At 42.7% G+C, this 11,929-nt stretch overlaps 1 protein-coding gene across 1 annotated transcript in view; it reads right to left on the reverse strand.

The window, feature by feature from the left end:
* The window catches only part of amd1 (adenosylmethionine decarboxylase 1), a 36,602-nt gene extending 24,673 nt beyond the window's left edge, over window positions 1-11,929 (reverse strand). The window contains exon 1 of the mRNA XM_060913899.1: window positions 11,597-11,929. Within this exon, the coding sequence (XP_060769882.1) occupies window positions 11,597-11,706 (110 nt within the window). The 5' untranslated portion in view covers window positions 11,707-11,929. The remainder of the gene's footprint in view (window positions 1-11,596) is intronic.

The raw sequence follows: 11,929 nt of genomic DNA on the forward strand, positions 1-11,929 counted from the left end.
GGCCTTAAAACCGGTTACCACAGTGATATCATGTGCTCAGGGCTGACTGGCTCAATGAATGCCAACTCCGCAGTCAATTTTAACTTTTTCTCCCCCCATTTATGCAGCATACAAGAGTCAAGGATGGAGATACTATCCACTTGAATTTAAAAAGAAGAGTGTATCTGCTTTAAGGACCAGACCAAGACATTATAAATCAATGCAATAGACTTCTTTAACCATCAGTGCTCTTAGAAGAAAGCTCACCATGAGGGGTATTTTAGGACACTGCAACTCAACCCCCTCCTCACTTGCTCCTCAGTGCCATTTCTGGAGAACAGTGCCAACTTTAGCCCAAGATTGTGTCTAGTATCTAGCTTGGAGTGTCGACAAGCTAAAAGTGGCACGAGAGACTGCACCTAATTTATGGTGTATAATTTTCAACATGGCCATCAGAGCTCACCCCAAAAGCCAAACCAAGCTTTCCATCCATCCACCCAGGAGCTTATCAGAAGATGGTATGTAAAAGGAAAAAGGGAGCCCTTCTCTGCTGCTAGATGACAAATCGAAAGTTCAGAAGTGACGAGGAACAAGAACTAGGCCACTTCCTTTTTGCCCTCAGGTGCCCACAGTAACCACAAATCTATCCAGGTCATCTGTTCAAGCTTAAACAACTATTCAAAAAAACACACCTCATTAAACAGGCATGGCTAGTTTTACAAGTCATGTTGTCCAACATGAACCCAAATGTTGCTGGTTCAGTGGAATTTGCCAATCAAGAATGTTCATCCATCTTGGGGATTCCCAAGACTTGAGAATGAAACAGGAACTAAAAACCTCAGGTGCAGTGTTGTCTGGACTCAAAACCCCAAGACACCTCATGAAACTTAACCAGTGAGCATCACGAGCTACTGCACCAAACGTTTCCAAATATCTTCTATCCCATGTCTTGCAGAATACCTCAGATACATCAAGTACTTAGATTTGATGCATTTACAAGCAGTTGCACAGAAGCATCTTCAATTGTCTCTTATGCCCCTTTTCCACCAAAGCAGTTCCAGGGCGGGTTCGGGGCCAGTGCTTAGTTTGGAACTGGGTTTTCTGTTTCCACTGACAAAGAACTGGCTCTGGGGCCAGAAAAACCGGTTCCAGGCTAGCACCAACTCTGTTGGGCCAGAGGAAAGAACCGCTTACGTCAGTGGGGGGGGGTTTAAGACCAACAATAAGACCACGAAAGATCGCCATTTTTAAGCAACAAGAAGCATCAGCTGTACAAACGTGAAGTCATCCATTATTATTGTTGCTGCTGCTTCTTCCATGTTGTTTTTGCTTCAATATTTGCGCCAAGGTTCATGCAAACGTAGCGACGTAACTTCCCTTAGCACCGCAAGCTATGGAAAAGCAAACTGGTTCTCAGCTGGCTCACAAGTTGAACGAGTTGTGAACCAGCACTGGCCCCAGCCCCGAACCAGCCCTGGAACTGATTCGGTGGAAAAGGGGTACATGATGCATGTGGTATTCAAGTGGTGTAGAACACCATACTGTTTTGCTGTTCAGTGAGGTGTGTAGATTTGTGAATCAGATGCCCTTGTGGACTTATTTGGCCATTGGCTGAGCTCCAGCACCAGTGAGCTGCTTCCCTGTACCTCAGCAAATGGTTTAATCCTTTCTAATCGCAAGCCAACACTGCTCACTCACTGACCTCCTGGGAAGCCATAACCACAGTTATCAGGTTCCAGTGCCAAGAAACTTAGGCGTTCCTGGGATTAACAGTGGGGTAATTACAATTCCAGGACAAAATTTTGGTATAATCCAGATTCCCTCATTATGGTAGGACGGATCCATCATCCCATATCTCCAGGTCAGCACTTGCCCCTAAATCACATAAGCGCCATCAGGACAGAGGACAAAGTACACAAGTTTCAGCCACTGTAGGTAGTGACACGTGCAGAACCCGAGATGAACCCCAGGTCATTGCCAGGAGGAGCTTGGAAAAAACAGATCACAGGAGCTAAATTAAGCCGTTGAACAACCTGAAATGAACACGCGTCTCCTCCAGCTGCAGGAGACCCTGCGTTTCTCAACACACCACATGAAAGCAGGTTCAATTTCCTGATGCCTCAAGCACCAGGAAATATCCAAGCCACCTTTTTTTAAATTGGCATCAGACCAGACCAGGACTGACTACTGAAACACCACTTCTAAAAGCTACCTTTAGAAGTGCTGACTGGTTTAAACACCAAGAATCAGAGGAAATTAATCCATAAGAGAAGCAAAGCAACTCTTACTAGGGGTCGACCGATAATCGGCCTGGCCGATATATCGGGCCGATATTCTGCATTTTTAGGGTTATCGGTATCAGCCATAATTTCCACCGATATGCCGATAACATGCCTTTTTGCAGCCATTTCGTTCCTAACGCAACTGTCACTGCACGTCCTTTCCTGCACTCGCCTCCGAGTTCAAGAACACGGTCCCGCCCACCACAACATCTGATTTGTTTGGCACAAGAGATATAGCCAATCGACACACGCAGCTAAACACTGAACTGTTTCAAGGCGCCCGTATCAAGGTAAGGACACGCTGCTTTCGCCGCAATAAGTCACAAAAGCACATTATATGTTTACAATCTTCATCTACTACTCATTAAAATTGTCCATTTGCATCTGTGTAGCCAGGCAAACTTAGCGGAAGGAAGCACTTGAATTAGCCTACAACCAACTAGTCTCGCTGAAACAGCATAACATAGGCTGCAGTCATTTTTTTAAATCCCCGTCTGGAAACGTTGTGAATGTGTCAGTAGTTCTACTCGAACAGTAGAATGACAGCCATTCAGCGAGGTGGTCAAGGCAACTTTATAAAGCGCTGTTTGAACATTTAAACAAACCAGGTGTGACTAGTATTTATAATTCTTGCGCAAGTGATTCTCCTTGCTAGCGCTTCTGAAGGCCTCTGCATGCTCGTGCAACAAGGCTTTCGCAGACAGTTGTAATTTATTGTTGAGCTGGGAGTTATAGGCGTGTGCGATGTTATTCACCGGCACAACGCAAGGGGGCGCGAAGTCGCTAGGAGTAGTTGGTGGGTGTGGTTAGTGGAGTGTTTATCCTCCGGTTACTTATAATGACTAGAACTGGAGTCGTATAGATGTCCGTACTTCCTCAATCAACCGCTCTTCGTGCTGCTCCATCTTCGCTCGTGTTTTTAAAAATGCCGGTCGTGAAAACAAACCAAACCGGGAAAGTAGGGAAGCGGAAGTGCGTGTACAGCGGGTAGAGTGGACCAATCAGAGCCCTCTTGTCTGCGGCGCTGTCTGCGAGGCTGCTGCGGTGGTCACAATTTTTGGGAGGTGCGCGCAGAGCGTCTGCGAAGGTGGGGGGGCTACGCAGACACTGTCTGCGACGCTATCTGCAAGGACTGGGTTGTCGGCATAAATTGGCCTTGATTCGGAAAGCGATATACTCTTAAAGGAGCAGCTGCTCCTAATAGGGAGTGATGGCCTACTTTACTGTACGTTTGATTTCACTTTTTAAAAAATGCTGCAGGCAGCTCCCTACACTTGGTTTGTTATTTAAAAACTACTTGAAGTTGGTAAGTCTTAGTTCTTGGTGTAAAAGAATCCAGAGTGTATTTTCATTTATTTTCCACTGAAAATGGTGAGCTGTAATATAGTAGGGAGTGATTATTTTTTTATTGGTGAATATTTATTTTATTCTAACTAATGTTTGACTTTATTGTACAAATGCTGCTGGCATCTCCCTGCACAAAACTTCATGTTCAATTTTACAATTAAACATACATTTCATGGATATGAAGGTCTGTGTCAGTGTGTGCTATGTTTAATTTCATGTGAATTATAAATGTTTACATTTATCGGTTGCACATATCGGTTATCGGCATCCCACTTCCATAATAATCGGTATCGGCCCTGAAAAAAAAAAAAAAAAAAAACATATCGGTCGATCCCTAACTCTTACCACTCCATAGTGGATCATTTTCAAAATAAAGAAATCCACCAGTGTTTTATTCCCCTCATACCAGGAGTTGCAGTCACATGAGGTTAAAGATGAGACTCCAGCTATAACACCATCTTCAAAAAAAAAAAAAAAAAGTCAACTTATGAACTCCAGACATTAGTTCTGTCCTTGTCCGAATGTGAAGTTGACTGAAGAAAAATGAGAAAAAACCCACAAACTATTTGTAATAAACTAATTTCACCAGAATTACTTTGTCTATTCACTGCAGAAAAAAAATTGATTGGAGTCCAATTTGAGAAATTGAAAACCAGAAAATTAAAGTTACAGTACATTTTCATTTTTAAATTATTAACTTTGAATATATATCCTCCACTGATTAATTGTTTAATTATTCATTGTGGCTCCTGTATGGTATTTAATGGTTGCGATGCAAGTTGCGGTGTTTAGGTTTTTGTTGTGATTACATTGCAGGAGGAAGTGAAAGTTGCGGTGTTTAGGTTTTTGTTGTGATTACATTGCGGGAGGAAGTGAAAGTTGCGAGAAATTGTTGTGATTTTCTCTTTGTGATTAAAATTGAGTGACGTTAAATATTCAGTTATTACTGAAAAACTATTGATTAAAAAAAAAAAAAAAGACAGAAATGGTCCTATAAACAACTTATCAATATAAAAGGTTTACCAGGACTACAAAAATGCAGAAAAATAGGCTTTACTTATCCAAATGCTCCTGTTGGTTCAAAAGTTAAAGTGCAGAGAACCTCACAGCACAACATGAAGTTACCTTAAAATATAATATAAATGCCTCAGCTGTGACGTAAGAAAAAACAATTTGAACAGAATCTCACAGTATAAAGCTGAAGCTGCCTAAACAATGGAAAATAAAATACCATTTTGGCAAAAATGTTGGCATCCATTAATTTCTTGTATTAAGTAAAAAAAGTGCACACAGTCCTTCACTGTAAACATAACACACTTTCAGTAACAGAATTTAAGCCTATATAAACACTGACTTGCACAGCGTTGCTGATGTTTTCCAGCCCAAAATATGTTCAAAACCCGCCAAAATGCACTTAACCGCCCAATCTGGCAACACTGCGCACATGCTGCTTCTCTTGAACGGAAACACGGAAGTAAGGCGGAAGGTAGTTTGTCGACGTCACCTCAAGACGACACCAACAATTGGTCAAATTTGCAGGAAAGTTGCAGTGATTGGATATAATTGCAGCACCCCCCTGAATTCACGGGGATTGGTTGAATTTGCGTTGAAGTTGCAAATCGCAACATCTTGAAATCCTGAAGGGTCTGCTAAATGACTGCTTACTTTTCAGCTCAAATACACAAAGCGGTATTGGCCGGTTTCGCAAGTGGAATATTGCACATGCGCACATCGCTCTTTCCGAAGAGAAGCAGCCAGCGATTCATCAAAACAATGTCAAGTGAGATGCTTTGGAAATCATGTGAATAAATTGATATTTGATATGTAACCCCAATATCGACCGATCGGACAAGTAACTGACACAATGAACTTGTCCGACATAAAGGATCACTTGTCCCGGACAAGTGGACAACCATTAATGTTGAGCCCTGCCCCTTCCTAATTTGTAACAGCAATTCTGATTGGCTCGATTCAGGTACACATGCACGTTTGTGCTTGGATAATCTGAGTCAGAAGTAGGGATGGAGAAAACAAAAAAATCTTGACCGACCACCGAGCCTCATTAGCCGGTTAAAGTCGGTTAACCTATGAGCAAACAGGGATGCAAACGGCGCGCGTTGGAGTGAATCATTTCAGAGTAAATTCTGTATTAAAATGACATAAGCAAATGCCATTACAGTCCGTGAAAAAGTCGGCATCTGCGCCTTTAGTTTGTGTGGAGAGATATGATCTGCAATAACATGCATTGTTGGCTACAGACCGAAACATACTTTCAGAATGCACTGGCCAAGGCAGGACTAAACTCAATGTGCCTTCTAATAATAATAATTAAAAAAATAATTTGTAAGCTAAAAAGCCTGTCTACACTTTTCTTTCACCAAGTGGCAGCCAATGTTGCCAGATATTGCTGACGTTTTCCAGCCCAAAATGTTCAAAACCCCCCAAAATCCACTTAAAACCACTCAAATGGGCAGGAAACCACCCAATCTGGCAACACTGGTGGCAGCTGTGTTCAACTGGGGTGGGACATGACTGAATGGGTGTTTCTGATTTGTCAGCTGTTGTCCTTACACCGCATGGCATGCCCCAAGCTTTAACACAGAATTCCAGGTTCTCAGCTCCAAAATGATTGATTTTTTTTCACAGACAACCAAAAGAAAATTAACCGGTTAACGTTGATTCGGTCAACCACCGGTCAAACGGTCATCAGTTAACATCCCTAATCAGAAGGAAGCTAAAGATGGAAGTTAGACTTTATTAGCAGTTTTGAGCCATACAAGATTCCTCAAAAACTACTGGAGTGACAGGACAGATTTGTGGCCTAGTGTTAGCATTAGCTACATGTCAATATAAATTCCCCCAAAGAGTCCTGAGAGTTAAAAAACATACAAGTTTGTGTAAAAACTCAATCAGCTTTTAGGAACAGAATGCTGGGAAAGCCAAAGCTTTTACTCTCAAAGGGCTCCAACTTCAATGGTGACCACCTCCATCTCAACAACCCCGACGACATCTAGTTACACAGCTATCGGCACCCTTTATGCTTGTGTGCCTCAAATCGTAAACCACACCCTCTACAGTAATTCACATCATTTATAGTGAATTATCCTGTTCATCATGGACTTTGGCCCATCATGCATGTGAAAATAAGGACAGGTTTAGTTTCCTCCTAAATGCACCAGCAAACTGAATGACAAAACAGTACTCGTTTTGAGTTTTATAATTCATCTTTACAATATTGTCAGTCAAAGCATGTCGTCCTACAATATCGATTCATGCTTGAAGTCTTTTTAAAAAAATAAAAAATACCCAAGTCCTTTTGTCGAACACTACGTTCAGACTGCAACCTGAAACGACCCATATCCAATTTGTGAAATCCGATTTTCTTGTTAGGCCGTTCACATTACCAATTATATGAGGCTTGTATGCGATCTCCAACATGAACGGAAAACGACCCAAAAGTGTCCCGCATGTGCAAATTGACACGTCATAAGCACATCTACCTAATACGTAAACAAAAAAGCACTCATGTTTTTTGTTTGTTTAATTATCTGGTTAGTGTTAAAGTGTGAGGTCTCATGTGTGTTCGTTTCTGAACTGAAATGAAAACGTGTAGCCTGGTAACGAGGGTTGACTCCCAAATGTCTCAAATTTCTATACAAGTGCACTACATGTTACTAGGAAGTAATGGATTTTTAAACTATATAGTGCACTCGAGCTTCAGTAGGCAGTCATTTGGGATACGGCCGCTGTATTACCAAACTCTTAATTCAGGCTTAATAATTTGCACATATTTATTTTGTCTTATTAAACTTTCTACATTTTTATAAATATTTATTTAGATTGTTTATAGCCAGCTGAATTCTGCAACTTCTCTCAGCGCTGGCTCAAGGTGCAGAAACACCAGTGCAGTTTGCTATGGAGATGAGGCGAGACCTGGCGATGTGGTTTTTGTGGTGGCGGCGGAACTCGCACAATAATCTGATTAATGTGGGCAGCAGACTAACGAGACCGAAGGTGTCAAATTACTGGAAATTTCCAGAACATGGATGGTTTAACATCCAGGTCCCTACCAAATCCACCATTAGCTTGATCAATTCTATAAAAGTCTATTTAAATTCTGAAAACTGTATAAATGTTTTCCACCAAAGAGGTGGGATTAGCCAACGCAGAATAGTGACGTTTGTCTCTTGTTGATGACGTGTAGGTCGCATGAATGCGACCTGTCCAGTCAGACTGCAGTCGCATGTGAAAATAACATATGCATCGGAATTAGTACCACATATCCAAGCGGCCTGGGTCGCATGTGAAAAAATCGGATCTGTGTCGTTCAGATTGTCAATAACAAATCGGATACAGGCCGCATATGGGCGAGGAAAAAAAAAACGGATATGGGTCGTTTCAGGGTGCAGTCTGAACGTAGTCTAAATAACTTAATTCTACCCCAGTGTCACCTTAACCCTTGTACTTAAACACCACAATTTTTAGGGCAAAGATTGACCCTGCAGGTCAAAAGGAGTCACGTTAACATTGAGGCCTGATAAATACAGAGTACTTTGTGTCTGCTGCATCTTTCAGTTTTTAAAAAAAAAAAAAATCAAGGCTGAATACTTAAGAAAAAAAAGCCTTTGATCAATTCCTCGCTCTGTGCCAACCTGCTCTCGTATTTTATCCATCATTCTATTCTTACCAATTTTAATTGTACTTGAATGTCCATTTATGTCGCGTTTCCTCCTCCGGCCATTCACCACCCCCAACGTGACCACAATGCATGATGGTATATACTGGCTCATGACCAATATATATCATTGCTTTCCTCCTCAGTATACAAGTGCGCTTCCATGGCAGGGAAAAAGAAACTACCACTGCTGCCTATGTAGTGCCCTATTTATACAAACAGGAGTCATTCAGGATTCAGCCATGTTTTTTGGCCCAGATGCAGCAAAACAGGCCCAAACCATGATACTACCACCACCATGTTTTACAGGTGGGATAAGGTTATGCTGGAATGCGGTTTCCAGACATGTTTTATTTTATTTTCCTGCTGTAGACAGATGGCCTTGTGCAAAATTACCTTTCTGGACAAGTTTGTAAAGGGCCATACTTTCATTAAAAAAAAATTTGGTCCAGAATATGCATTCTAAAAGTAGACAACCTTTCAATTTCATAAAAATCAGTGAAATTTAGTTCGGTCTGAAGTTTGGTCATTGTGATGTTTATTTTGTGAGATATTACAGAAATCAGGCCATTCTGTGGCTGGAAAGTTATTTAATTTGAAGGGATTTCATGCACATTTTGCTTTAGTCACTCGTTTCGCACAGTCAAGCAGACAGGAAGTCTGCAGGTTTACCTTTGACAGTTCCATCATAGTCACTAAATGAACAGCTGATCACACCAAGGTGCTCGTTGATATTTTTAAGTTTGGTCCTGCGTTTCTTTTCCTTTGTATACGTTCTCACTTTCCATAACTAGTCATTCACATGCTCACGTCAGTTTCAAATTAGTATCCTGCACTGCCTTGCACAAACAAAGCCCACCATGTGATGCCATGCATAATGTATCTTGCATTGAGTCATGGTGAAGCAGGAAAAAATAGAGAATTTAAGACCATGTCACCTTAAATCCATTAATTACTCCATTACTTTTCGCAGACAGTTGTAATTTATCGTTGAGCGGGGAGTAATAGGCGTGTGCGATGTTATTCACCGCCACAACGCAAGGGGGCACGAAGTCGCTAGGAGTAGTTGGTGGGTGTGGTTAGTGGAGTGTTTATCCTCTACTTATAATGACTAGAACTGGAGGCGTATAGATAGACATACTTCCTCACTTCTTCGATCAACCGCTCTTCGTGCTGCTCTATCTTCGCTCGTGTCTTTAAAAATGGCGGTTGTGAAAACAAACCAAACTGGGAAAGTAGGGAAGCGGAAGTGCGTGTACAGCGGATGTAGAGTGGACCAATCCGAGCCCTCTTGTCTGCGAGGCTTCTGCAGTGGTCACAGTTTTTGGGAGGTGCGCGCAGAGTGTCTACGGGGGGGGGGGCTACGCAGACGCCATCTGCGAGGACTGGGTTGTCAGCAGAAATTGGCCTTGAGGGCGCAGCACCCCTGTTGCCTGGTTTAGACATAAACCTGATTTTGCTAAATAGAGCTATCACAGGGCTACAATAAGCAACCAAGTTTATCAATGCTGCTTTTCCACTACCAACGCGGCTGAGTCGTGCTGTGCTGAGTTGGGCTGAGTGGGGCTGTTGGAGTTGCATTTCGACTACAACCGCGCTGAACCGTGCTGGCTGGAAGTGGGTGGACACATTGGGTGGAGTTAGCAAAAGTGGGTGGACGTCACATGATGTTAGGCAGCACAGTGACAGTGACCTTTTAAGCAGTAGTCTCACGACCCGGATAGTAAACAATAAACATGGAGTCGTTAGTGTTGCTGGTCTTGGTGCTGTGGCTTGTTGTCACCGACAACGCCAACAGATACTGGCAAGAGCGTATAGATGAGGCGAGGCGCATAAGGCTTCAGAAATTCTCATAATTCTTCCGGGTTTACAAATCCCAGCGTGCTCGCGGGGCATGTGAGGACCTCACCAATCAGTGCACAGGGGAGTGTCTCCTCACGCCCCTAGCCCCACTCGGCTCGCTTCAGCCCCACTCCAAAACCGTAAGAGTTTTGGGTGCTAAGCAAGGCTGAAGCGAGCCGAGTCGTGCTGCTCTGAGGTAGTCGAAACGCGAGCCGTGTCGGGCTGAAGTGAGCTGAAAAAGGGTAGTGGAAAAGGGCCAATAGTCAAGCCTTTTGATATTGAAAATAATAGGTGTTAAACGTGATTTTTAGCTTGCATACCCTGATTGTAAGAAAACTTCATGCAAAAAACTATTCCTGTCTGAATAAGCTCATGAGATACTAACTTTTGCACTGAAGATATTTCCCCAAACACGTCATTCAATCTGCTTATGGCGCAGGCAAGAGGCTAAGTGACGTCACAAGCATTATATACATACAAGCGCGTGCACTGCTCCTGACCCTGCAAGCATTTTAACGAGCATGCGCAGATATGAGAGAGAGAGAGAGAGAGAGATACATCGCTCGCGCGCACTGCAGTGTGCTGTAAATCGTGCGCGCGAGACAAACAGGAACCGAACCAGGCCAGACCCTGCGCACGTGCGTGCGCGCCTGCGTTCTCGAACGCAAAACGAGTCACGTGTTCGGAACCCTCACGAGACAGCGACAACCTAACCCGAACAGAAAGAATTTAAATATGCAAATTAGCCGCGTAGAGTATTTGCGTTAAACCGGGGTGATGTAATGTGACGAATCTGCGAAAGTACATCATTACATGCTAACTTAAAAAAGTGGTTTTTGGTTTTTTTTTAGAATTGAAAGATATCTGAGCACTTCTTTACACCCCGCCAAAATAAATAAAAATAGAAAACACGAGTGCCGTGACGAATCTGACAGAGGGAAAAAAAATTGAGAGAAAAGCTCTCGGTTAGACTACAGATATCGCCTCAAAACGATAAAAATGTCAACTTTATGACGAGAAAACTTCCAGAAAAGTTAAATATTTAAGCTATTTTGAATCAAGACTTTGGCCTAGTACGCTATAAATGAATGACTAGGAGGGAGGGGGAGGGTGTGTGAGAGTTACTGAGCAAACATACCAACCGACCGACCATGTCACCACTCAGCTATTTGTCTCCTCTTGCGTCAGAAAAAAAAAATCTCACTACAGCAATTCAAGAAAAATATTCCAACATAAATAGCATAATGCTAGTTTCACAGCACGATACTGAGAGAAAGTGCGCAAGGCTTAATTAAAATACACGAAAAAGAGTCCCAAATAGTGCCTTGTTCCCTATACAGGCGCACTACGTAGTACACAAGGTAAACGTGTCCCCGCCCCCTATCTAGTGCCCTACTTATCCAATATGATAGTATTTGGGACTCGGGCACAGAAAAATCGCCGTTAGAGACATATTACCCCCCAAACTAACCTCGGGATGCTTCGTAGGTCCCCGGTACCTTTGCTGTCGTCCTGCCGAGAGAACCAAACCTCCAGCAGCTTCTCGGTCCCCTCGAAGAAGTGAGCACTGTTCTCTTCCATGGTGACACAACAAAAACAGAAATCAAAAAAAAAATTTTTTTTGATTTCAGCCCCAAATCAAGCCCTTTCGCCTTCTCAAGCTAAAGAACAGTCTTTCAGTCTTGGGCCCTGGTGTTGTATGTTTTAATGAGGTGTTCTCGATTATTTCGTTAAACGTCTTTTCACCGACTTTTCCCCTTTTACAGAGAATAACCGTGAGCGAGTGCTAGCTAATATCGCCGGC

The sequence above is a fragment of the Neoarius graeffei genome, chromosome 2 (genome assembly GCF_027579695.1).
Source record: "Neoarius graeffei isolate fNeoGra1 chromosome 2, fNeoGra1.pri, whole genome shotgun sequence".
Classification (NCBI taxonomy): domain Eukaryota; kingdom Metazoa; phylum Chordata; class Actinopteri; order Siluriformes; family Ariidae; genus Neoarius; species Neoarius graeffei.